This window comes from Suncus etruscus, chromosome 19 (assembly GCF_024139225.1).
Source record: "Suncus etruscus isolate mSunEtr1 chromosome 19, mSunEtr1.pri.cur, whole genome shotgun sequence".
Lineage (NCBI taxonomy): Eukaryota > Metazoa > Chordata > Mammalia > Eulipotyphla > Soricidae > Suncus > Suncus etruscus.
The window spans coordinates 402,056-429,849 of NC_064866.1; the positions used below are offsets into that span (position 1 = coordinate 402,056).

Below are 27,794 nucleotides of genomic sequence, written 5' to 3' on the forward strand. Positions count from 1 at the left end.
TATTTTTGGGCCACACCGATGGCACTCAGGGTTATTTCTGGCTCTGAACTCATAAATCGCTCCTGGCAGGCTTGGGGGACCATCTGGGATGCTGGGGATTGAACTTGGGCCTGTCCCAGATTGGCAGCATGCAAGGCAAATGCCTACTGATTTGCTCTCACTCTGGCCCTCATATGCAAGTTTTAAAAGTAGTTACTAAACAGGGCCGGAGAGATAGCATGGAGGTAAGGCGTTTGCCTTTCATGCAGGAGGTCATCGGTTCGAATCCCGGCGCCCCATATGGTCCCCTGTGCCTGCCAGGAGCAATTTCTGAGCCTGGAGCCAGGAATAACCCCTGAGCACTGCCAGGTGTGACCCAAAAACCAAAAAAAAAAAAAAAGTAGTTACTAAACAGACTAGAAATAGGATATGTAACTTGCAGCTACTGTAAAAGGTTAAACAATTAAAATGCAAGTAAGAGGCTGGAGAGACAGTACTGTATAGGATGCTTGCATGCATTGGACCCAGGTTCGATCCTGAACAGAGGACTAAGCACCAGAAAGTCACATGTTCGGCAGCTGGCTGAGATGCTGTGCTCGGTAACTTAGCTCCTCTGTATGCCCTGAAAGATGAATTGGGACAAGCAGAGGACTGAGTGATGGCAGCTGGATGGGATGCATCGGTAAGAGGGGTCCAAATCACTAGTCCCTGAAGCTGGAGTAAGTTTCAACATGCTTATAAGACGTCCTCTGACCTTTTTTTGGTTTTTGTTTTTTGGGTCATACCTGGCAGCGCTCAGGGGATACTCCTGGCTCTATGCTCAGAAATCGCCCCTGGCAGGCACAGGGGACCATATGCGATGCCGGGATTTGACCCACCATCATTCTGCATGAAAGGCAAACGCCTTACCTCCATGCTATCCCTCCAGCCCCACCCCGACTTTTTTTTTTGTTTGTTTTTGGGCCATGTCCGGCGGTTCTCGGGTTACTCCTGGCTATCTACTCAGGAATAGCTCCTGGCAGGCATGGGGGTCCATACGGGACGCCGGGATTTGAACCAACCACCTTTGGTCCTGGGACGGCTGCTTGCAAGGCAAACTGTGCTATCTCTCCGGGCCCAACTTTTTTTTTTTCTTTTTTTTTCTTTTTTTTTTGGGGGGGGGGTCACACTCGGCAGCGCTCAGGAGTTACTCCTGGCTCTGCACTCAGAAATCGCTCCTGGCAGGCTCGGGACCATATGGGATGCCGTCATTTGAACCACCATCTTTCCTGAATTTGCTGTATGCAAGGCAAACGCCTACTGCTCTGCTATTCTCTCCAGCCCCTTGTATGTTAAATCTTGCTTATGATTTATGATTTTTTTTTGTTTGTTTGTTTGATTTTGGGTCACACCCGGCAGCGCTCAGGGGTTACTCCTGGCAGGCTCGGGGGACCATACGGGCTGCCGGGATTTGAACCACCGACCTTCTGCATGCAAGGCAAACACCTTACCTACGTGCTAGTGCTATCTCTCCGGCCCCTGATTTATGATCTTCGTAATGAGCTGTAGTATTTCTATTTGCTAGTATTTTGTTGAAGATTTTTTTGCAGCTGTGTTCATCAAGCATATCGGCCTGTAATTCTCTTTTCCAGTGGAGTCTCTACTTTTGGTATCAGGGTGATGTTAGTTAGCTTCATAGAAACAGGGCGGTATTTCATTTCTTCCACTTCCTGGAAGAGCCTGAAAAGGGTTGGCTTTATTTTTATTTTATTTTGGTTTTTGGGCAACACCTGGCAGAGCTCAGGAGTTATTCCTGGCTCTGTACTCAGAAATCGCTCTTAGCAGGTTCAGGGGACCATATGGAATGCTGGGGATCAAAGCCAATACCGTGCCTGGTTGGCAGAGTACAAGACAAATACCCTACCGCTGTTCTATCGCTCCGGCCCCAGTAGGTCCTCCTTAGAGATTAAAGACTTCACTAGCGAATCCGCCTCAGCCTGGGCTTTTGCTTTTGTGAAGCCTTTTGGTTGCCATTTCAATCTCCTCAGTAGTGATAGTTCTCTTTAGGTATTCCACATTATCTTTTGAACTTTGGAAGGTTATAGGAGTTCAGTAATTTATCTGTTTCTTCAAAATCCACTTGTTTGTGGCATAAAGATTTTCAAAATAATCTCTGATTTAGTTTGTAAATTTCTGTACTATCTGTAATGATATCCCTCCTTTCATTTCTGATTCAATTTATTATGTTTCTCTGTTAGTCTTGCTAGTGGCTTTCTGATCTTGTTTTTATTTTAAAGAACCACCTCTTGTTTTCATTGATTTTTTTGGGGGGGGGTTGTATTTTGGTTGTCCAGATTATTCACTGCTGAAAGTTTTATTATTTCCTTCCTCCTGCCAGCTCTTGCCTCATTTATTTGGTCATTGTCCACTTTCATAAACTGTGCCATTAAATTAGATTACCTAGATTAAGTAGGTCTTTGCTTCTTTTCTGATGAATGCTTGTAAAGCTACAAAATTTCCTCTTAATACTGCTTTTGCTGTATTGAACAAATTCTCTTTTTTTTTTTTTTTTTTTTGGTTTTTCAGGCCACACCCGTTTGATACTCAGGGGTTACTCCTGGCTAAGTGCTCAGAAATTGCCCCTGGCTTGGGGGGACCATATGGGAGGCCAAGGGATTGAACCACGGTCCTTCCTTGGCTAGTGCTTGCAAGGCAGAGACACCTTACCTCTAGCGCCACCTCTCCGGCCCCTACAAATTTTTGTTTTTGTTTTCATTTTGGGGGCCACCCCTTGAGCCGCTCAAGTGTTACTCCTAGCTCTGTGCTCAGAAATTACTCCTGGCAGACTTGGGGTACCATAGGGATACTGGGGATCAAACCCGAGTTGGCCAAGTGCAAGGCAAACGCCCTACTGCTGTGCTAGCTCTCCAGCCCCATCCCACAGATTCTGATCATTTGTGTCTTCATTCACATTTGTTTCTAAGAGTCTTGTTTTCCTTTTTTTTTTTTTGGCTTTTGGGTCACACCCAGCAGCCCGCAGGGGTTACTCCTGGTTCTGCGCTCAGAAATCGTTCCTGGCAGGCTCAGGGGACCATATGGGATGCCGGGAATACAACTGGGGTTCGTCTAATGTTGGCCTTGTGTAAGGCAAACGCCCTACCGCTGTGCTATCATTCCGGCCCTCATTTTCCTCTTTGATTTTCTCGCTGACTCTCAGATTGTTTAGCCGTGAGCTGTTAAATTTCCAGATGTTAAAATTATTTTTCCGAGTCTGTAATTCGCTTTTATTTTCAGTGATATGGCGTTATTTTGGGCCACATATTGGGGTGCTCAGGTTTACTCTTGGCTTTGTACTCAGGAATTACTCACCACTCCTGGTGGGCTTGGGATACCATATTGGGATGTCAGGGGTTGAAGCCAAGGTCCCTATTTGGTGTTCTTCGGCGCCACAAAAATAATGCAATTCTTTTTGGGGGTGGATTCTGCACTCAGAATTTACTCCTGAAAGGTTCGGAAGACCTTATGGGATGCTGGGGATGGAATCCGGGTCGGCTGTGCTGTCACTCCAGCCTCAAATAATACAATTTTTATATAAATGGTAGAAAATAATCATGCAGTTTCATATATGGTATATACAAACTTTTCTTTCCTGTGCTTTCTACTGGTTCTAATGTAAGCCTCTCCATGTTATCTACATAACATGTAAATCACTTTTACTGAATTGTTTTGCTTTTGCTTTTTTTCCGGGCCACACCTGTTTGATGCTCAGGGGTTACTCCTGGCTAAGCCCTCAGAAATTGCCCCTGGCTTGGGGGACCATATGGGACGCCTGGGGATCAAACCACAGTCCTTCCTTGGCTAGCGCTTGCAAGGCAGACACCTTACCTCTAGCGCCACCTTGCCTGCCCCTTCTGAATTGTTTTGTTGTTGTTTTGTTTTTTTATTTTTGGGCCACTCGAGTTACTCCAGGCTTTTCGCTCAGAAATTGCTCCTGCTTGGGGAACCATATGGAACGCTGGGGGGTTGAACCATTGTCCGTCCTCGGTTAGCACATGCAAGGCAAACACCCTACAGCTTGCACCACTGCTCCGGCTCCTGAACTGTTAATTTTTATAAAGGTGTTCCTGATTTTTTATAATCAATACTTTTGTCCAAATGGCTTTCTTTGTTTTTTTTTTTTTTTCTTTCAATATATTTGTTTTATAGATGAGGTCAGCCTGAGGAAAATGTTAATTCTTCTCTAAGGTTTAACTCAGGTCTCCATGCTTGTGCACTTTCCCAGTATATTTATTGTGAAGCTTAAATCTGAAATTGAGGGCCCGGAGAGATAGCACAGCGGCGTTTGCCTTGCAAGCAGCCTATCCAGGACCTAAGGTGGTTGGTTCGAATCCCGGTGTCCCATATGGTCCCCCGTGCCTGCCAGGAGCTATTTCTGAGCAGACAGCCAGGAGTAACCCCTGAGCACTGCCGGGTGTGACCCAAAAACCAAAAAAAAAAAAAAAATCTGAAATTGAAGGAGAGATGGTACAGCGGGTAGGGCACGTGCCTTGAATGTGACTATTCCTGGTACCACATATGGTTCCCTGAGCCTGCCATGAGGGATGTCTGAGCACAGGGCCAGGACTAAGCCCTGAGCCACTAAAGGGCCACCAACATCCCCAACAAAATTTCCAAAAGCTTATAATTGACATTTGGAGTGATAGCCCAGTGTGGGGAGGCATTTGCCTTATATGCAGCTGACCCATGTTCTATCCCCGGCTCCCAAAATGTCCCCCAGGCCGCAGGAGTAATACCGAGTGCACAGCCAGGATTAACCTGAGTGCTGCCAGGTGCGATAAAAATAAAAAAGCTTATAATCAAAAGATTACTTGGGTTGAAAACACCCTCTTGGGGCTGGAGAAAATGCAACATGCTTTGCCTATAGGAAATTGCACCATCACTGTATTTTTTTGCAGCCCGTTTTCTCCTTCCTTCCTTCCTTCCTTCCTTCCTTCCTTCCTTCCTTCCTTCCTTCCTTCCTTCCTTCCTTCCTTCCTTCCTTCCTTCCTTCCTTCCTTCCTTCCTTCCTTTTCTTGCCACACCCAGCAGTGCTCAGGGGTCACTCCTGACTGTCTGCTCAAAAATAGCTCCTGGCAGGCATAGGGGACCATATGGGACACCGGGATTTGAACCGACCACCTTTGGTCCTGGATCGGCTGCTTGCAAGGCAAACGCCGCTGTGCTATCTCTCCGGGCCCACCTTTCTTTCTTTCTTTCTTTCTTTCTTTCTTTCTTTCTTTCTTTTTTCTTTCTTTTCTTTCTTTCTTTCTTTCTTTCTTTCTTTCTTTCTTTCTTCTTCTTCCTTCTTCCTTCCTTCCTTCCTTCCTTCCTTCCTTCCTTCCTTCTTCCTTCCTTCCTTCCTTCCTTCCTTCCCTTCCTCCTCCCCCCCTCCCTCCCTCCCCCCCCCCCCTCCCTCCCTCCCTCCCTCCCCCCCTCCCTCCCGCCCTCCCTCCCATTCTCTCTTTCTTTCTTTCTTTTTTTTTTTTTTTGGCCACACCCATTTGCTGCTCAGGGGTTACTCCTGACTATGTGCTCAGAAATCGCCCCTGGCTTGGGGGGACCATATGGGACGCCGGGGGATCGAACCGAGGTCCTTCCTTGGCTAGCGCTTGCAAGGCAGACACCTTACCTCCAGCGCCACCTACCCGGCCCCTCTTTCTTTTTTTTTTGACCACACCTGGTGACTCTCAGGGATTACTCCTGGTTTTGCGCTCAGAAATCGCTCCTGGCTTGGGGGACCATGGCGCCAGCGCCAGCAAGGCAGATGCCTTACTGCTTCGCGCCACTGCTCCGGCCCCATCTTTGCAGCCCCATTTTCAAAATGTTAACTGTATCCTTGACCTACTGGGATCAAGGCAGGAAGAAGTGGATTGTGTGTAGTAGCTTGTGCGAGTCAGCCGGCCTTTCTGGCCTTATCTTTTATATCTTAATATCTTATAAAGATATTAAGTGTAAGTGTGATTCTTTTTCCTATGATTGTTCTCTCTCCCGTTCTTAGTAACAAAATAAAAATTTTTGGTTGAGTGTTTAGTTTCTGGATTATTGATAAATCAATCATCTTTGTGAGTACACTGACTTGATGTTTGACATTTGCAGCAGCCCCAGTGTTACCAAACCACACGTTCCTACGAGCATGCTTACTCAGAAGGAATACTCCTTTTTACTTTTCTGCCTTTTCTCCTCCTTTTTTTTTTTTTTTTTTAATTGTGGTTTTGGGCCACACCCGGTGATGCTCAGAACTTACTCCTGGCTTTGCGCTCAGAAATAGCTCCTGGCAGGCTTGGGGGACCATATGGGATGTTGGGATAGAACCCAGGTTCCTCCTGGGTCAGCCACATGCAAGGCAAATGTCCTACCTTGTGCTATTGCTCTAGCCCCATCTCTTATTTTCTAGTTTATTCCTTCAAGAAGTAGTTTCTGGGGCCAGAGAGACAGTATAGCATATAAGGCACTCAACTTCCTTTTTTTTTTTTTTTTTTTGGTTTTTGGGTCACACCAGGCAGTGCTCAGGGGTTATTCCTGGCTCCAGGCTCAGAAATTGCTCCTGGCAGGCACGGGGGACCATATGGGACGCCGGGATTCGAACCGATGACCTCCTGCATGAAAGGCAAACGCTTTACCTCCATGCTATCTCTCCGGCCCCCACTCAACTTTCTTGCTTGAATGTTAGGAAGGTCCCAGGAATCAAAGCCACTATGGGCCCTGGAGTCCTGCCAGGAGTGACCCATGGGCTCAGAGTCAGGTGTAAGTCCTGAGCTTTTACTGGGTGTATGGGAGGTGGTGGGGGTGGGGTGCAGAAGAAGAGGAGTGAAGGGGCAGGTGGAGTTACTGAAATGCTGTGTTTTAGACATAGTTCTCTGTTCTGAGAATCTAACTCTAAGGAAAACTGCAAAAAACCTTTTTCTCGGGGCAGGGCGGTGGCGCTAGAGGTAAGGTGCCTGCCTTGCCTGCGCTAACCTTGGATGGACCGCAGTTCGATCCCCCGGTGTCCCATATGGTCCCCCAAGCCAGGAGCGACTTCTGAGCACATAGCCAGGAGTAACCCCTGAGCGTCACTGGGTGTGACCCAAAAACCAAAAAAAAAAAAACAAAACCTTTTTCTCAGGCCAGAGAAAAACAGTACAGTAGGTAAGATGCTTGCCTTGCAGGCAGCAAACTGATGTTTGATTTTCTGTACCCTATGTGGTCCCTCTTGTACTGCCAGGAAATAAGGAGGAATATTGGACTCTAGCTTGATAGTGCAGGTTTCTTGGTCAGGGAAATATGATCAGTTCTTAGAAAAGTGACTTTGGAGGGGCCAGAGCAATAGCAAGGCAGTGGGGCGTTTGTCTAGCACACGGGAACCCTGGATAGACCCAGGTTCAGTTCCTGGCATCCCATATGCTCCCCGAGCCTGCCAGGAGTGATTTCTGAGTGCAGAGCCAGGAGTAACCAGAGAGCCTCCAGGTGTGTCCCACAACAACAAAGGAGAAATGGCTCTTGCCAGGCTGGGGGTCATATGGGACGCTGGAGATGGAACCCTGGTCGGCTGCATGCAAGGCAAACAAACGCTCTACCTTCTGTGCTTTTGCTGGAGGGGCCTCTGAAGCAGATATTTTAAGGGCAGTGAGAATGGACCAGAGAGATAGCACAGCAAGTAAGTAGGGCACTTTCCTTGCATGCAGTTGACTTGGGTTTGATACCTGGCACCCTGTCTGGTCCTCTTATCACTCCAGGAGTAGTCCCTGAGCATCAAGTAGTGAGCTTGGAGGGCTTTGAGAGTCCATGGTCCAGCACGTGCCTGTTAGTGCTGACTTTGCTCAGAGAGGCTGGGACTGTGTTTGGTGACCAGGCCAGGTTCGGCCAAGAATGTGGCACAGGCCATTGTAAGGACTCCAGTGTTGAGTCTGTCTGTGTCAGGAGGGAGTATGCTTATTGGAGGGGTCGTATGGTCAGATTTATGTTTCAGGATCTCTTTTCTGAGCCAAGATTAGACTGATGTGGATCAACAACGCAGAAGCAGGAAGACCAGTTAAAAGACTGAGAATAGTTCAAGCACATGGTGAAAATTTTTTTTTCTTTTAAAAAAATATGGAATGGGCCCGGAAAGATAGCACAGCGGCATTTGCCTTGCAAGCAGCTGATCCAGGACCAAAGGTGGCTGGTTCGAATCCCGGTATCCCATAGGGTCCCCCGTGCCTGCCAGGAGCTATTTCTGAGCAGACAGCCAAGAGTAACCCCTGAGCATCGCAGGGTTTTTGGTGACCCAAAAACCAAAAAAAAAAAAAAAAAAGGGACACTTCACGAATTTGCGTGTCATCCTTGTGCAGGGGCAATGCTAATCTTCTCTGTATCGTTCCAATTTTAGTATATGTGCTGCCGAAGCAAGCACAGCACATGGTGATTAAGACTTATTTTAAGTAATTTCAAACTGAAACTTGCAAGATATTGTGAAGAAAGGTGTGTGTATCTTTCACTTAGATGCTTAAGGTTTACTGTTTGGCCATAATTACTGATTCTTGCTCTCTAGACATCCTCACGGACACATCACATGTACCTGTCTGCACTTAGACACGCTCCCCAACTATTCAAGTAATATGTCTGACTCAGTACTTTTTTTTTTTTTTAATCGCCACATCCATTGGTGCTCAGTGGTTACTGGCACTGCATTCAGAAATTACTCCTGGCAGGCTCTGGAGACTACAGAGGATGATGAGATTGAACCCATGTCGGCTATGTGGAAGGCAAACACCCTACCGTTGTGCTATCACAGTGCTTGCTTAGGGGAACGTAGGGTTGTTGCGCTATATTTGCCTCTGTTCTGTACTCCTGCTGCTGCACTCAGGATCACTCCTGGCAGGCTCAGGATATGGGATGCCAGAGATCAAATCTGGGTTGGCTGCATGTAAGGCAAGTGCCCTCCCGGCCCCAATAAAGGATGGCACTGAGGGACTGGAGCAACAGCACAATGGGTAGGGTGTTTGCCATGCATTCAGCCAACCTGCGTTCTGTCCCCGAAATCCCATGTGGTCCTTGTGCGAGCCAGGAATAATTTCTGAGGGCGAAGCCAGGAGTAGTCTTTGAGCCCCATTGGGTGTGGCCCCAAAACAAAACAAAACAAACAAACAAGGACACACTTAGGCCTGTTTCTGAGTTTAGTCACATCGAGAGCCAGAGCTTCCATTTGAGAATGTTAGGGAGACATAATTCACTCAGGTACAACAGTTGTGTAACAAGTACTTGGGCTAGAACCGGGAAATGAACGCTGATACTGCACTGCCATTGAGCTTCCAAATCCTGGTTGAATCTTGCTGTACTACAGTCATGGTCTTAAGAGCTTTCGTTATGTTTAATTATATATTGTCCAGTTTTACTCCACCTGAAAATTGTCCAGGATTTCTTTGCTTCTCCTGGTCTTGACTTTTTGTTTTGGTTTGGTTTGGGGGCCACACCTAGCAGCGCTTAGGGACAGCTTCTGGCTATGTACTCCTGGCAGGTTTGGGGGACCGAATGGGAAGACAGGGATGGAACCCAGGTTGGACCATGTGCAAGGCAAGTGTCCTAACTGCTGTACTACCACATAGTTTTTTCTGACATTTAATTGGTTTATTCCGTTTACTTGGTTAAAGGCCACATATAGTGTGGAAGGGGATGCTGAACCAACTCCATTCCACTCCCTCTCTGGCACCCAGGTATAGTGACTGTCCTTCTAGCAGCAACTTCCTTGAGCTTTTTATTGATTCTGGGATAATGTGCTGAGGATTCTTACAATTTCTTTCCTGGTTTTGAACCAGCCACTCCTACAGGCTCTGTTTCAACTTAGGAAGTGGGTCTAGGTAGTAGGTATATAATATTACTCCTAGGCCTTTCACTTTTTTTTTTTTTTTTTTTTTTGAGGTCACACCTAGCAATGGTCAGTGCTTCTGGCCCCAGCCCAGAGGTTTCTCCCTCTGGTGTTCGGTGCTTACATGTCCTGGAGCTTGACTCCAACTCATTTCCATGCAAAGCTTGTGCTAGCCTGTTGAACTATCTTTCTGGCCTCCACATAGATTTTGGAAGTAGTTTGCAAATATTCTTTGTATGTTTTTTAGCCTTACCCTTTTGAGATTTACAGATTTTGCTTGTCTGGCTATGTATCCCAGTGGTAGCATGAAAGTGATCTGTGCAAATTTGCATTTGTTAACAAGGAGTCCAAGAAAGCTGAAGATTATTTATTTACTGTAAAGTGTGGCCAGAAGAAATGGCCTTTTACAGAGAATGAAGACTGGAAGGAGCCAGTGTGGAAGAGTTGAAAGGGTCACATGTGGAGTTGGAGGTCTTAGATATCCAGGAGAAGGTATTGGCTAGCATGGTGGAGATTTGAGACTGTATTCAAAGAGGTAGAGCCTGAGATAGAAAGTGTTCCAAGACAACAGAACTCTTTTGGAAAATACGATCACAAAGTATGTTACAAGCATCAGATGGTCTAGAAATCAGAATATAGGCAAAGGAAAGAAAATACAGGGGCCGGAGAGGTGGCGCTAGAGGTAAGGTGTCTGCCTTGCCAGCGCTAGCCAAGGAAGGACAGCGGTTTGATTCCCCCAGCGTCCCATATGGTCCCTCCAAACTGGGGCAGTTTCTGAGTGCTTAGCCAGGAGTAACCCCTGAGCATCAAATGGGTGTGGCCCGAAAAAACAAAAAAGAAGATACAGAGACCAGGAATCAGGGATGAAGCTCAAGGGTAGGTCACCTGCCTTGGTAGTGTGAAGCTCTGGGTTTGACCCCTGACCACCCAATACACCAGGGGTTTCAAACTCGAGGGAAAGTCGGGGTGAGGCAGGGCCACATAAGGGATTTTGCTTACCGAATATTCGCAATAAAAAAATTGCATTAAACATTTGCATACCCCGAATGGAACTGCCTGGGGTATGTGAATGTTTAATGCGATATTTTTTCTTACTAATGCGATTTTTACTGCAATTTGGTAAGCGAATAATCGCGAATACTGCGATAATTTGAAGGCCGGCCATGGGCCACAAAATGTTGTACGGAGGGCCGCAAACGGCCTGCGGGCCTCAAGTTTGAGACCCCTGCAATACACAAACACAGTAAAAAAGGTTCTGTGGATTGGAGGAACAGTACAGGGTTCAGGCACTTGTCTTCATTCGTCCCTGTTCAAATTGTGACACTGCTTATGCTCACCTAGGTACTACCAGGGAATGATGCTTGAGCATAGAGGCAGGAGTCAGACTTGAGCACCTTTGGTTCCCTAAAACCTAAAAATTTCAAAAATAAAGATCTAGGTCCAGAGAAATAAATAGAACAGGGATTAAGGTACTTGCCTTGTAGTCTTGTATCCAGTTGACTCTAGTTTGATCCTTTATACTATATGGTCCCCAAGCAATGACAGGTGTAACCCCCAAAAATCAAAGTAAAATAAAAATCAATTTTTTGTGTGTGGTTTTTGGGTCACACCTGGCAGTGCTCAGGGGTTATTTCTGGCTCCAGGCTCAGAAATTGCTCTTGGCAGGCACGGGGGACCATATGGGATGCCAGGGTTCGAACCGATGACCTCCTGCATGCAAGGCAAATGCCTTACCTCCATGCTATCTCTCCGGCCCATAAAATTCAATTTTGTTAATAAAAATTAATTCCAGGGGGCCAGAGTGATGGCACAGGTGGTAGGGCTTTGCCTCGCATGTGCTGAATATGGTCCTTCAACTCAGAAGTGATTTCTGAGTGCATAGCCAGAAGGAACTCTAGCATCACTGGGTGTGGTCCAAAAACCAAAAAAATAATTAATTTCATATCTTTTTTTAAAAGTTTTCATAGGGGGCCAGAGAGATAGCATGGAGCTAGCATGCAGAAGGTCGGTGGTTTGAATTCCAGCATCCCATATGGTTCCCCAAGCCTGCCAGGAGCGATTTCTGAGCTTAGAGCTAGGAGTGACCCGTGAGCACTGCTGGGTGTAAACCAAAAACCGAGAGAGAGAGAGAGAGAGAGAGAGAGAGAGAGAGAGAGAGAGAGAGAGAGAGAGAGAGAGAGAGAGAGAGAGAGAGAGGGGGGGGGGGGGGGGGGAGGGAGGGAGGGAGAGGGAGAGGGAGGGAGGGAGAGAGAGAGGGAGAGGGGGGAGGGAAGGAGAAAGAGAGGGAGAGAGAGAGAGGGAGAGGGAGGGAGGGAGAAAGAGAGAGAGGGGGGGAGGGAGGGAGAAAGAGTGAGAGAGAGAGAGAGAGAGAGAGAGAGAGAGAGAGAGCGAGTTCTCACCCCTCCCCCTAGTTGTCTAATCCTTCTCAGCTCTGACTTTTCTGATCCACCGCCTTTTCAGTTTGTTTGTGATTTCCGTGCAGCATAGTCTGAGAAGATAGTATTTTTATGTCCCAACATGTGGTCTGTCTTGGAGAATGTCCCATGTGCATTGGAGAAGAATATGTAGTCAGCCTTTTTGAGTATGAAAGCCTGATATCTTCTACTATCCCCCTCTCTTCCATTTCTTATGACTCTTATTACTCTTCCATGTCATATTTCTTTTTTTTTTTTTTTTTGGTTTTTGGATCACACCTGGCAGCGCTCAGGCCCCCATTCTGTATCCACTGATTGACATTCAAATTATTGTCATGGAAGCTAAACATGATCAGGCCTGGTTAGTACTTGGATGTGAGACCGCCGGGGAATACCAGGTGCTATAGGCTTAAAAAAAATTGTCATGGAATTTTGTGCCATATTTTTTAGGAGTTTGGCAACTTTGTGGACGTTATCTTGGTGGTTTTGGGGGGGTGGGAGGAATAGCACAGTGGTAAGGCCTTGCACGTAGCCAACCAGAATGGATCATGGTTCGCATTCCAGCATCCCATATGGTCCCTTCAACATGCCAGGAGCAACTTTTGAGCGCAGAGCCAGGAGTAACTAATGAATGCCACCGAGTTTGACCCAAAACCAAAACCAAAACAAAAGAAAAAGATGGTTTTGGGTCTATAAAGTTCCTGCGTTGTGTATCTTTGAAGTCAGTCTTTCAAATCTGAATGAGATTCCTGTTGGGTTAGTATTCTTGGTGAGAACTTAAATTCAATGAGTTTTCTCACTAAATCCCACCATAGTCTTCATTCAGACCCAGAGGGTTTCCTTTAGTAAATCTGCTGTAAATCTTTTTTTTTTGGGGGGGGGTTGGGGTCATACCCAGCAGTGCTCAGCGGTTACTCCTGGCTCTATGCTCAGAAATCGCTTCTGGTAGGCTCAGGGGACCATATGGGATGCTGAGATTTGAACCACCGACCTTCTGCCTGCAAGGCAAATGCTTTACCTCCATGCTATCTCTCCGGCCCCATGCTATAAATCTTAAGGATGTTTGGTCTTTTGTTTTGTTTTGTTTTTTGTTGTTGTTGTTGTTTGTTTTTTTTGGTGTTTGGGTCACACCTGGCAGCGCTCAGGGGTTACTCCTGGCTCTATGCTCAGAAATCACTCCTGGCCGGCTCAGGGGACCATATGGGACGCCGGGATTTGAACTACTGACCTACATGAAAGGCAAACGCCTTACCTCTATGCTATCTCTCCGGCCCCAAGGATGTTTCTTTGTATGTGATTTTTTTGTTTGTTTGTTTTTTGGGCCACACCTGCTGACGCTCAGGAGTTACTCCTGACTCTGTGCTCAGAAATAGCTCCTGCAGGCTCGGGATGCTGAGGGAATCGAACTGCTGTATGTCCTAGGCTAGCGCCGGCAAGGCAAATGCCTTACTGCTCCAGCCCCTTTGTATGTGATTTTTATCTTGCTGGTTTTAGTATTCTATCTCTATGACTCATTCTGATTAAGATGTGTCTTGGGAATATTTTTAAACATTTTTTTATTTGGTGTGGCCGGAGAGATAGCACAGTGGTAGGGCATTTGCCTTGCACACAACCGACCCTGAATGGACTTGGGTTAGATTCCCTGCATCCCATCTGCTCCTCCGAGCCTACCAGGAGTGATTTCTGAGAGCAGAACCAGGAGTGACTCCTGAGCTCTCTGGGAGAGGCTTCAAAACAAAACAAAAAACTTTATTTAGGCACTATGGCTTACAAAGTTGCTGTTATTCCTGTTATTATAGTTATTATTGCATTCAATGTTCAAACACCAGTCTCAAAACCAGTGATCCCCTCCAACTGTTGCCCCCAATTGCCCACACTCCCCGAAGACTTTAACCCTAACCTTTGGCTGATATGACAACCAAATGGTAATAGAATTGTCAAGAAAAAATTCATTAAGGGCCGCAGCTATAGGATGGCAGGTAGGGCGTTTGTCTTGCATGCGGCCAGCCCAGGTTCAATCCCTGACATCCCATAGAGTTCCCTGAATCTGCCAGCAGTAATTTCTTAGCACAGAGCCAGGGGTAACCCCTGAACACTGCTTGGTGTGGCCGCAAAACAAACAAACAAAAATTCATTAAAAGAAAATCTGTGGGGCCCGGAGAGATAGCACAGCGGCGTTTGCCTTGCAAGCAGTCGATCCAGGACCAAAGGTGGTTGGTTCGAATCCCGGTGTCCCATATGGTCCCCCGTGCCTGCCAGGAGCTATTTCTGAGCAGACAGCCAGGAGTAACCCCTGAGTGACGCCAGGTGTGGCCCAAAAACCAAAAAAAAAAAAAAATCTGTGGAAATTGACATATTTCAAAATGGAATCATTAAGTCTGAAGGTTTACTCAGCTGTTTGTTGTTGATTGAATATTGGTTTTGTCCGTTAAGTTAGGTGGCTTTCCCGGACAGATAGCACAGCAGCGTTTGCCTTGCAAGCAGCCGATCCAGGACCAAAGGTGGTTGGTTCGAATCCCGGTGTCCCATTTGCGGCCCCCCGCCCCCCCCCCCTGCCTGCCAGGAGCTATTTCTGAGCAGACAGCCAGGAGTAACCCCTGAGCACTGCCGGGTGTGGCCCAAAAACCAAAAAATAAAATAAAATAAAGTTAGGTGGCTTCTATTGTAATTTCACATTTAATTTGGTGTATTCTTACTGAAATGTCAGTATTGAAAAATCTGAATTTGTGGCATGGCTGCCTGTGTAGCTGCATGCTGGTGGCGGTTGAGGTCTGGAGCTGAGCCAGTGGGCTGACAAAGCGGTGTCTGGGTCATGGGGCAGGCTGCCTGCCCTGTCTCCAAAAAGGACTCCAGAGTTCTTAGTCCCTAAGCCAGTAGATGTATATCTGGAGTTTTTGGCAGTTAGATGTCTCTGCAGAGATCAGTGTAAAATCAGTGAAATGGATCAGTAGTGTGGCAGTGGTTGTGGGGTCTGTGCAACTGCTCAGGTTTCAGCAGGGCAGGGGACACCTCTCCTGAGGTGCCTCAGCTATCAACTATGGGACTGGTGTACCCATGAGTTGGCTTTTTGAGAGCTCAATGAATCTATGGCACTGGCCAGTGAACAGACATGGTGGCATCTGTGGTCCGAGAGTATTTTTACTTGGATCCGTGGTGTCCTTCAGGCTTTCAGGGTGTGAGGTGCATATGCTCTCCAGCACTGGGAACTTCTCAAGTAATGATATCTTTGATTGTGGGTTGTCTTCCTGGCCCTCTGAGTATCAGAATAATTCTGATTCTTATGTGTTCTCTCCCTCTCTCTCTCTCTCCCTCTCTCTCTCTCTCTCTCTCTCTCTCTCTCTCTCCTCTCTCTCCCTCTCTCCCTCTCTCTCCCTCTCTCTCCCTCTCTCTCCCTCTCTCTCTCTCTCTCTCTCTCTCTCTCTCTCTCTCTCTCCCTCCCTCTCTCTCTCTCTCTCTCTCCCTCCCCCCCCCCTCTCCTCTCCTCTCCTCTCTCTCTCTTTGGTTTTTGGGTCATATCCAGCAGCGCTCGGGTTTCTCCTGGCTCTACGCTCAGAAATCGCTCATGCAGGCTCAGGGGACATATGGGATGCTGGGATTCAAACCACCAACCATCTGCATGTGAATCAAATGCTTTACCTCCATGCTATCTCTCCAGCCCCTTATGTTGTTCTCTTTATTCTTCCCAAAATTCTCTTGTCAGCTGTTTGTTTATACTGAGACTTTCTCTGCTGTTGTCTGGAGGTGTTATGCACCTCAATTTTGAATTTACCGATTTTGTCCTTAGTCCCTGTTAATCTTGGGGAAGGCCTTCCAATGAGTTTTCATTTCACCTACCAAGTTTACCAGTTTTGTGTTTCTGTTTCAAGTTTTCTTCTCATTCACTAACTGTTGTTGGAGTTCTGTGTTGATTCCATATTGTGACTCTTGCAGTCTTGAGGTGTGTGTGTGTGTGTGTGTGTGTGTGTGTGTGTGTGTTTTGTGGTAGAGTAACTAGAGTTCGACTCATTGTATGCTCATGGTGGGGTATGAAAAGGTGAAGAAATGTGAGACCTCGAAGAGGAGCATCCTCTTAGTCCTGGCACTTTGCAGGCTTTTCAAGAAGGGGGTGTAAGGACGAAACAAGCCAACAAATGTCACCAATTATCAGAAAAATGGTCTTTGAAACTGAAAACAAGGATTCCCAAGAAGCTTGCTTTTCCAGTCCCGCAAAGCTCGTCTCAGGCGAAGTCCTAGAAGGGCTAGAGATTTTTTTTTCTTTTCTTTCTTTCCTTTTTTTTTTTTTTTTTTTTTTTGGTTTTTGGTTTTTGGGCCATACCCGTCAGTGCTCAGGGGTTACTCCTGGCTGTCTGCTCAGAAATAGTTCCTGGCAGGCACGGGGGACCATATGGGACACTGGGATTCGAACCAACCACCTTTGGTCCTGGATCGGCTGCTTGCAAGGCAAACGCCGCTGTGCTATCTCTCTGGACCCGAGATTTTCTTTCTAACGTGAAAAGTCATTCAGTATTTACTGTGTTTTATTTAATGATTTCTTCATTTCTTTAATTAAAAAATATATAACACCACAATTTATCATATTTGTCGTACCGTAAGATGCCCTGCTCTGCCCCCCCCCCCCAATTTTGGGGAAAATGTCTGTGCGTCTAATGTCATGAATGCCACCTGGAGCTGAAGCCTGAGTGCAGGGGAGGAGAGCAGATACTAACCACTTGACATGCACAGTATGATGTGATTGTGCAGACATACCACTGGTATGAGCAATCAGGCTAACGCACTTTCACCATCACATATAGAGCTTTGGTTTAAGACTATTTGATCGCTGCTGTAACTTATTTTATTTTTATATTATGAAAAAGTATTTAAAATACTTTTATTTTCTGATAAAGTTAACCAGCTGTGGACCCGCATATTATAAATATATTTCGGCCTCGCAGGCTGGTTATTCCCAGCCACTATCTCCTGATGGCATCTTGCACTGCACCATTCACTTTTTTTTCTTGTTTTGCTCACCTAAAAGCTATGTGCATCTTCTAGAGCGAAAAATACGGTACTAATTTGTTCACAGTACAGTCGCTTCAGGCAGGCATTAAATGTTCAGATGCCAATCCCTTCACCTGTGTCCCATATTTCCCACCCACCACCATAGCCTGCTCTCATACAGGCACAAGTTTACTTCATGCTATTTGGTACAACACAAAGACAAATGAAGTTATCAAAACTTTGATGAACAAGAACCAATTGGAGATAGTTGTTTTATCTCCATGGTATTGCTCAAGTAGTGTCTGAGGATTCAGTGTCTGGGCCTCCGTGTTACTGGTTAGTCTCACTAAGTGTTGTGGATTACTATCTAAGTTTCCCATCAGACTTCCTGTGATACTGCTTGGCTGGTACTCTGATTGAATTTGGAGGAGTCGTGTGGCTGTTCAGCCCAGGATTTACAGATCTGAAACAGATTAGGTGTCTTGGCAGTTTAGTGAAGTTCAGTCACAGTGCTGGCTGTTTTGGCAGAGGGTGTATGTAGTGTGTGGCGCTGTGCTGCTGTGGTTATTTCCCCTTCAGCTGAAAAGGAAATCTGCTCCCAGTCCCGCCCCAGAAGACCACAGAGGGTGATCAGCGATACCAGACTACCTGAGAAGTATCGACGGACATTATTTTATTTTGGAGCTGATAGAGTCATTGGGCCGTTTTTTTCCCCGGGGATCTGATCCTACCTGAGAACTTTTGTTACTCATATTTTTTGAGTTTAGTTGAGGAGTTGGGCTGTTTCTGTCACAGCTAAGCTGCTGTGGTTTATGCAGAAAGGGGAATCTGCCCCATACCCTGAGAATTCCACAGAGGTGTCAGCCTGTACCAGACTGCCTGGGATGTATTGGCAGCCCTTACTTTTTTTTTGGGGGGTGGGGGGGCATACCCATTTGATGCTCAGGGGTTACTCCTGGCTAAGCGCTCAGAAATTGCCCCTGGCTTGGGGGGACCATATGGGTCGCCGGGGGATTTCCTTGGCTAGCGCTTGCAAGGCAGACACCTTACCTCTAGCGCCACCTCACCGGCCCCTTTTTTTTTCTCCCTAGAAATTCATTCCAACCATTACTTGTGGCATTTTCTAAAATGAATGAACTATGCCCAGTGGTGCTCAGGGCTTACTTCTGTCTGGCTCTGTGCTGAGGGGTCACTGTAGGCGGTGCTTAGTGGATCATAAGGGATACCAGGGATTGGACCTGCCCTACCCTACTGTTCTGTCGCTCTGGCCCTCTGATTTCTGTTCTCTCTGAAATAACATAATCTTAGTTCCCAAGAGTAAGAAAATGCATGTAAGATTTTCACTTACTGGAATGAGTGGTGAAAAGTCTGAGTAACTTAGAGCCAATGAGGAAAGATGAAACTTTAGAGCAGGGGAAGCCCATGGGCTGTTTGTGGTCCTGCCCTAGAGGAACCCAGTGATGCTCAGGGGTTACTTCTGGCTGTCTGCTCAGAAATAGCTCCTGGCAGGCACAGGGGACCATATGGGACACCGGGATTCGAACCAACCACCTTAGGTCCTGGATCGACCGCTTGCAAGGCAAATGCCGCTGTGCTATCTCTCTGGGCCCAGGAATCTTTTTTTTGTTTTGTTTTATTTTAGTTGTTTGGGTCACACCCCCCAATGTTAAAGGCTTACTACTGACTTTGCACTCAAGGATCACCCCGACTTTGGCTCCTGCGGCCCGCAGGTAAATTGAGTTTGAGACCCCTGCTTTAGAGCATGTGAAGTACTATGGCATCATGAGGACCACTTGGAAGAGATCAGTTTATGTGGTTGCAATCCTTTTGTTGGTTTGATTTTTTTTTTTCTTCCCCCTTTAGCTGAAGCCAAAGTTCAGAATCTCTCCAGTAGATGGGGTACTTACCATGTATCTGAATGGTATCAGAACTGTTTGATAAGCAGACTGTTTTCAGTAATTAGAGGAGGGCAAGGAGTTGGATTCTAAAACCTTTTTTCCCTTTCCACTAGTCAGGTGTGTTTATAATAGGCTGAGCTTATTAAAATAAAGCTCAGTTTCTTTTGTCTTTTCAAGTTGTTTCAAAAAATACTTTTGTTTTGGGCCCGGAGAGATAGCCCAGCGGCATTTGCCTTGCAAGCAGCCCATCCAGGACCAAAGGTGGTTGGTTCAAATCCCGGTGTCCCATATGGTCCCCCGAGCCTGCCAGGAGTTATTTCTGAGCAGACAGCCAGGAGTAACGCCTGAGCACTGCCGGGTGTGGCCCAAAAAAAAAACCAAAAACAAAAAAAAAATACTTTTGTTTTAGTTGCTTTAGAGTTCAAGTTTGCTAAGGGATCACTCCTGACTCTGCTGCACTCAGGGATCACTTCTTTCAGGGCTCATGGCTCATGGGTTCTGGGTATCAGATCTGGCCTTATGCAAGATAAGTGCCTTCCTTGCTGTTACTATTGCTCTGATCTACACAGTTAGCTTTTTTTTTTTTTTTTGGGAGGGGGGAGTTACACCCAGGCTCAGGGTTCTCCTGGCTCTGCACTCTGGCAGGCTCGGGGAAGCTAGGAATCAAACCAGAGTCCGTCCGTCTGGGGTTGGCTACATGCAAGGCAAATGCCCTCCTGCTGTGCTATCACTTCAGCCCCACACAATTAGCTTTTACTATCGAGCATCTGTAAAGTGAATTAGAAATGTACTCAAGAAGTAACAGAAACTACTTCATTCAGTCACAACAGTCTCAGGGTACTAGGCTCAGTCCCTTGGCCATAATTTCATTTGTTCTTCTATTCACTCCCCATGTAATAATAGCATTGACACAGTTTGAGAATAATTGTATTTGGAATAAATGAAAGCAAATACAAATTGACTTACTTTGTTTTATATATTTTCTTTTATTTTCTCTAGCTGCCTATCCTCATCGTTTGAATCTCTTTTACCTTGCCAATGATGTCATACAGAACTGTAAAAGGAAAAATGCAATCATATTTCGTGAGTCATTTGCTGATGTACTTCCTGAAGCAGCTGCTCTGGTGAAGTAAGTAAATTATTACTCCTCTGGGTATGTAAAATTTTGGTTTTCCTTTATCCATAAGTATGCGCTATAATAGTTGTACATGCTGAGAAAGATCAGTAAATAGATGTTTGACCCAAATTATTCAGTGTAATATTCATTTTCTTTTAGAAACTTTTTGTTTTCTTTTGGGGCTACTCCTGGCAGTGCCAAGGTTCAAACGCAGGTCAGCTGCATGCAAGGCAAACATCTTACCCACGGTGCTATTACTCTAGTCCTTGGCCCCTCTTTTAAAATATCCCTTTTCAAAGCTTATTGATATTGCTTCTCTGTCTTTTTCTCCTGACTTCACCTTCTATATTTCTTAGTCATACTATGACTTCTTCCTGTCTAGTTCTTTTTTGTGTATTTGCATATTTGTTTCTTTAAATGTCTTCCTGATATCTTGCCATCTGCATGAATGTGCAATCGGAAATGCTTATGGCCAGACCTATTATTCAAAATGCTTTTTCTTACATTTCCCAAAGTGCTGGGACACTGAGATTTTTGTCCCTATTAAGTACTGTTTAATTGTGTTTTGTTCATATGTGTCATTGATGCAGAGCCAGGAGTAATCCCTGAGCATCTCAGGGTGTGACCCAAAAATAGTAAAACATAAAACAAAAGAAGAAAATCCCGGAGACAACCTTGTGTTTCTTCTACTGAGGTGCAACTCTCAGTTCACCTGGTCATTGGATTGTGAGCTTTTGTTTTCCATGTCATGGCTTTTTTTATTTGTTTGGTTTTGGGGCCACACCCAGCAGCACTTGGGGGAGCAGAGTTACTCCTGGCAGGTTCAGGGACTATATGGGATGGCAGAGATTGGATCTGGGTTGGCTGCATGCAAGGCAAATGCCCTACCTGCTGTGCTACAACTCCAACCCAATATTATGGCTTTTTTTTGGGGGGGGGGGGTAGCACACCTGGAGGCTCTTGGGTTACTCCTGGCTTGGGGGACCATATGGGATGTCAGGGATCAAACCCAGGGCCGTCCTGGGTAAGCTGTGTGCAAGGCAAATGCCCTACTGTTGTGCTACTCCAGCCCCATGTCCTCGCTTTTTTGTTTTGTTTTGTTTTTGGGTCACGCCTGGCAGTGCTCAGGGGTTACTCCTGGCTCTACGCTCAGAAATCGCTCCTGGCAGGCTTGGGGGACCATATGGGATGCCGAGGTTCTAACCACTGTCCTTCTGCATGTAAGGCAAACACACTACCTCCATGCTATCTCTCCGACCCCAGTCCTGACTTTTTTTAAAAAATTATTTTGTGGGGCCGGAGAGATAGCATGGAGGTAAGGCGTTTGCCTTTCATGCAGGAGGTCATCGGTTCGAATCCCGGCGTCCCATATGGTTCCCCGTGCCTGCCAGGAGCAATTTCTGAGCCTGGAGCCAGGAATAACCCCTGAGCACTGCCGGGTGTGACCCAAAAACCACACACACACACACACACAAAATTATTTTGTGAGGCTAGAGAGATAGCACAGTGGTAGGGTGTTTGCCTAGCACATGGCTTACCCAGGATGGCCCTGGGTTTGATCCCCCGTATCCCATATGGTCCCCTGAGCCTGCCAGAAGTGATTTCTTTTTTTTTTTCTTTTTTTTGGTTTTTGAGCCACACCCGGCTGTGCTCAGGGGTCACTCCTGGCTGTCTGCTCAGAAATAGCTCCTGGCAGGCACAGGGGACCATATGGGACACCGGGATTCAAACCAACCACCTTTGGTCCTGGATCGGCTGCTTGCAAGGCAAACGCCGCTGTGCTATCTCTCTGGGCCCCAGAAGTGATTTCTTTTTTTTTTTTTTTTTTTTGGTTTTTGGGCCACACCCATTCAGGAGTTACTCCTAGCTATGTGCTCAGAAATCGCCCCTGGCTTGGGGGGACCATATGGGACGCCGGGGGATCGAACCGCGGTCCGTCCTACGCTAGCGCTTGCAAGGCAGAACCTTACCTCTAGCGCCACCTTCCCGGCCCCCAGAAGTGATTTCTGAGTGCAGAGCCAGGAGTAACTCTTGAGCGCTGCTGGATGTGAACTCCCCCACCCCTGAAAAAAAAGAGATTATTTTGTGAGGGCCGGAAGATATTCAGAGGGCTAAGGACATGTCCAAGGCCTCCGGTTTGAGCCAGGGCCCTATTGGGCACAGCCCTGGGGACCCTCATCACCACATCACTGATTGAGAACTGCAAGGTCAGACTAGTTTTTTTTTTTTTTTTTTTTTTGGTTTTTGGGCCACACCCGGCGGTGCCCAGAGGTTACTCCTGGCTGTCTGCTCAGAAATAGCTCCTGGCAGGCACGGGGGACCATATGGGACACCAGGATTTGAACCAACCACCTTTGGTCCTGGATCGGCTGCTTGCAAGGCAAACACCGCTGTGCTATCTCTCCGGGCCCCAGACTAGTTTTAATAGTGGCCATTGAGCTCCATATTTCAAAATGGGATCATTAAGTCTGAAGGTTTACCCAGCTGTTTGTTGTTGATTGAATATTGCTTTTGTCCGTTAAGTTAGGTGGCTTTCCCGGACAGATAGCACAGCTGCGTTTGCCTTGCAAGCAGCCGATCCAGGACCAAAGGTGGTTGGTTCGAATCCCGGTGTCCCATCTGGTCCCCCGTGCCTGCCAGGAGCTATTTCTGAGCAGACAGCCAGGAGTAACCCCTGAGCACCGCCGGGTGTGGCCCAAAAACCAAAAAAAGAAAAAAAAGAAAACTCAAAGTATGCCTTGCCTTGCCTGTAGCCAACCTGGGTTCACTCCCCAGCACCTCATACAGTCCTCTGTGCTTACCAGAATGATTCCTGAGCACCATCAGCTGTGGCCCAAAAAAGGGAAACAAAGAAACAATAATGTCGCAGTATTTTTTATAAACCAAATCAGCATCTTGGGATTTTGTTTTGTTACTTTGTTTAGTGTTTGTTTTCCATTCAGTGGTGCTCAGAGCTTATTTTTGTTGGGGTCCCAGAGATCATATGTGCTGCCGGGGATCAAACCCAGGTCAGGTATATGCAAGGCAAGTGTCCTACCCACTGTACTATCTCTCTGGCTCTCCTCAGTATTGTTTACTGTTTACTATGTGGATTATATTCAAGGTAATTAAAACAATTATTTGTGTATACTAGGAATAGAGGAAAAAGCTTATATGCATGTGGGACATGTGTTCTGACACTAAACTGCATTCTTGGTCTCAAGATAAACTGTTTTTACAAGGCAGATGCCCTACTCAGTGTGCTATCTTGCTGGACTCATTTTTTTTGTTTTGTTTTGTTTTGCTTTTGGGTCACACCCAGTAGTACTGAGGGGTTACTTCCTGGCTCTGTGCTCAGGAATTACTCCTGGAAATGCTTGAAGGACCATATGGAATATGGGGGATTAAACCCAGGTCAACTGAGCATAAGGCAGACAACCTCTCTGCTCTGCTATCGCTCAAGCCTTGCAATTTTTTTGTAAATAGTGTCCAAAGGTCAGTGTTCAGGGCCCATGTAGTGCTGGTAGTAGAGCTCAGCCTATACTTGATAGTTGGATTAGCTCCCTTGGCCCTCAGATGATTTTTGTTGTTGTTGTTACACTTGGCAGTGCTCAGGGGTTGCTCATGGCTCTGTGCTCAGAAAGTCATGTTTGGCAGGCTCGGGGGACTTTATGGAATGTCAGGGAGCAAACCCAGGTTGGCTGTGTGCAAGGCAAATGCCCTGCCCTCGGTGCTATCACTTGGCCCCCAGATAATTTTCTTGGAGGAGCTCTCAGCAGTGCTCACAGGGGCTCCTGGGGCTCCTTGGCTCTGTGCAGACCTAAGGATTTAATACTTGGGCCATGGATGCAGCAGCTCCCACAGTTATTGGTTTCAGAGCAATGCTTAGTGGTCTAACGAGTTTTAGTCTATATCCTTCTGCCCTTTGAATTATCTGGTTCTTTCCTTTAAAAAAAAAGAGAGAGAGAGGGGGGGGGGGCCGGAGATATAGCTGGGAGGTAAGGCTTTTGCCTTTCATGCAGAAGGTCATCAGTTCAAATCCGGCTTCCCATATGGCCCCCCGTGACTGCCAGGAGCAATTTCTGATCATGAAGCCAGGAGTTTCCCCTGAGCACTGCCAGGTGTGACCCAAAAAATCACACACACACACACACACACACAAAAAAGCAAAAACAAACAAACAAAAAAGATAAATTACTTTATTTAAAGATTAAAGAATCACATAGTTGACATTTTTGATCACAATACATTTGTTTCCAGATAAGTAGGAGTGAAATTATTTAAAAAAGAAAAAGAAAGGTAAAAAGTACTGCAACAAGGAAATTTGGGAAAATTGGTGTGTTCCTGTGGGGATGGCAGTATTAAAAAGAGTGGTGTTGCATGGCACCAAATGCCAAGTGGAATTCCAAGCACTTTTGCTGATAATGTGGATTTTGTGGGGCGTGATTTTGGCTGTCAGTCCTTCCGGAAGCATGAGGTGTGGGAAGGGTGCCTGTGCTCACTCCAAAGAAGGCCTGGTGATGTCAACTCCAGTGCCATTTGCCCGCAATTTTGTCCAGATTGCTATCTGCAGAGGCTGTACCAGTGGTGGAGCAGGTCATTTCGAAGTACTGTTGTGGTGATGGGTACAGCTGGCAGAGCTTCATGGGGTGACTCGGCCTGCCTTCTCTTCTGAGATTGGCAGCTGTCCTCTGCATGGCCGGTTTACCCATGATTTTCCTGGCTTGGTCTGTGTCTCTCTTGAGAATAGATTGAGTTGATGGAGCTGCTGAATTTAGATTTGGCGACTGCGTCTGTGTGACCTGGTTGTGACTGCCAGGCCCTCTGGAAATTCCTGTTTTATGCATTTGTTTCTGGGTCAAATTTTCAGTGCGCAGGGCTTATTCCGTCAGCTCAGGGATCACCACTAGGACATGTCCCGTATTGTGTGCTGAGAATTGAGAACCCAGGTCTGTAGTGTGTAGAAGCAAGTGCCTTGCCCTTGGCTGCCTCTCTGGTTTCCCAAGATAGTATTTTTACTTGTTTGTTTTTTGGCCACATCCTGAAGTGCTCAGGGCATCATCCTTCTGGCTTTGAGCTCAGGGATCACTTCTGGTAGGGCTTAGGGATTCGTGGGATGCAGGGCTTCAAACCCAAGTTGGCCCATACCTGCTGTATGATAGCTCTGTGTGGACTTTTCTCAGGAGCCGAGTCTCCTGGATGTACAAGAATGCCCACATTCACTCCAAAAAAGTCCTGGTGATATCAGCCCAAATACCTGCATCTTGGAGTTTAGTCAGATTGGTGTCTGCAGAGTTGTAGAGAAGTAATGAAGTAGGGCTACAGGCAATAGGCAAAGTGATTGTGGATAAAGGATGCAGCAGACATGGCTTTGGCAGGACGGGGCCTTGGCCTACACTGTTCTCTGAGATTGCTTTCAGCTGTGTGGCCAGTGTATCCGTGAATTTTTCATGGCTTGGTTTATATCTTTTCCGTAAACAGAATGAGTCTATGGAGCTGGCCTGATACAGACATGGCAACTGTGCTTTCAAGTGCTTTAGCTCCTGTATTATTTCTCTAGCTCCATTTTATTGTTTAATAAGTACAGGGGTTCTGTTTACCTTATCAGGAAAAAAGAAAACAAAACAAAAAAAAAACTGCCTCGTGATGGAATACATATAAATTGCAAATATAATTAATGCTATTGAGTTGTGTATTTTAATTTTTAAATTATTACTTTGATTTTGGGCCATACCCAGCAGTTCCCAGGGATCACAACTGGCAGGTTCAGGGGACCATCTGGGGTGGTGGGGATCAAGCCCAGGTCATCTGTGTACAAGTAAATGCCCTACCCGCTCACTATCACTCTGGCCCTGTATTTCTTGTTTGTTTTTTTCGGGGGGTCAGACCTAACTCTGGGTCTGCTCCTAACTCTGCACCCGGGAATTACTCCTGGTAATGCTCTGGTTAGCCATTTGCAAGGTGAGTGTTTACCCGCTGGACCTGGACCTGTATTTTTCGTTGTTATCTAAATGTTTTCTTTCATTTAAAAAAGGTGATTCAGGGGCGGGTTAAAAAAAAAAATAAAAAAAAATAAAAAAGGTGATTCAAATGGCAAGTTTTGCAGTAGTTTTATTTCACTATAATAAAAATATTAGTGAGGACCGGAGCTATAGCACATTGGTAGGGTGTTTTGCTTTGAACGAGGCCAACCCGGGACAAACCTGGGATAGATACCTGGCATTCCATATGGTCTCCTGAGCCCTGCCAGGTGTTGCCCCAAACCCACCCCTACACTCCCAAAAAATTAGTGAATAGAGACCAGAACAATAGTACAGTGGGTAGGACATTTGTTTGCATTCAGCTGACCTAGGTTTGGTCTCTGGCACCTCTTAGGGTCCCCAAAGCACAGTTGGGTGTGACCCCAAAATAAAAGCAAACAAGAAAAATCAATTTAAGTAAGGAAAGGTTACACATTAGGGCTCTAATTAAGCTGATATCAGCCGTCTCAATAGCAGCAATGAAGGCTACAAAGAAACTATGAAAGGTACTTTTGTTGGTGGCCAGAATGATAGCACAGTGGTAGGGCATTTGCCTTGTGCGCCACTGACCCAGGATGGACCTCAGTTTGATCCCCGGCATCCCATATGGTCCCCAAGCCAGGGGTGATTTATGAGTGCATAGCCAAGAGTAACCCCTGAGCATCACCAGGTGTGGCACAACCCCCCCCCAAAATGCACGTTAGTTGTACAGATACAAAATTGCCTTGTATATTTAGATACAGATTTCCTTATCAACATGCAACATGACTTTGTATACAAAGCAAAACTATTTTGCACACCAGACAAACTTCCTAGAAAGCTATCTCCAGAGAAACAGGAACCAAGATAATTTACTGTCAGCAAACATCTGAACAATCTCAATCCAGGATTAGCAGTAAGAGAGATAGTGAGTCATGCTAGAAATAAAATATATAAAACACCTAAGAATAGCCTTAAAAAAAAAAAAAAAAGTGGAGCCGGAGCAATAGCACAGCAGGTAGGGCAGTTGTCTTGCATGCGGTCGACCAGGGTTCAAACCCCAGCATTTCATATGGTCCTCCGAGCCTTCCAGGACTGATTTCTGGACACAGAGCCAGAAAGTTGGGTGTGACCCAAGACCCAAGTGCCTCTACACACACACACACACACACACACACGAGAGAGAGAGAGAGAGAGAGAGAGAGAGAGAGAGAGAGAGAGAGAGAGAGAGAGAGAGAGACCTTTATTGAGTAAGTTGTATTTTAGATTGTTGAATATCAAGTCATGAATGATTTCTTGCTCTGATAAAAAATAATGTGCTGGGGCCAGAGCAAGGCAAGCACACTAACATAGAACAGACCGCTTGGTTTAATCCCTGGCATCCCATATGGTCCCCCAAGCCAGGAACAATTTCTGAGCGCATAGCCAGGAGTAAGCCCTAAACATCACCGGGTATGACTTAAGAAGCAAAAACCTAACTAAATAAATAAAATAAAAAGTACTGTGGGGCTGGAGTGATAGTACCACCGATAGAGTATTTGTGTTGCACCTGGATTCAGTCCCTGGCACCCCATTACCAGAGTGATT

The 27,794-nt window shown here is 46.2% G+C and overlaps 1 protein-coding gene and 1 non-coding gene across 3 annotated transcripts in view; one reads left to right on the forward strand and one right to left on the reverse strand.

The window, feature by feature from the left end:
• RPRD2 (regulation of nuclear pre-mRNA domain containing 2) overlaps nt 1–27,794 on the forward strand; it is a 73,179-nt gene that overhangs the window by 17,413 nt on the left and 27,972 nt on the right. For both annotated transcript variants that reach the window (XM_049765895.1, XM_049765896.1), the window contains exon 2: nt 20,112–20,241. In XM_049765895.1, the coding sequence (XP_049621852.1) occupies nt 20,112–20,241 (130 nt within the window). The remainder of the gene's footprint in view (nt 1–20,111; nt 20,242–27,794) is intronic.
• Nucleotides 8,262–8,368, reverse strand: LOC125997628 (U6 spliceosomal RNA). The gene has a single exon (XR_007491668.1). It is a non-coding gene; the product is annotated as a U6 spliceosomal RNA (small nuclear RNA).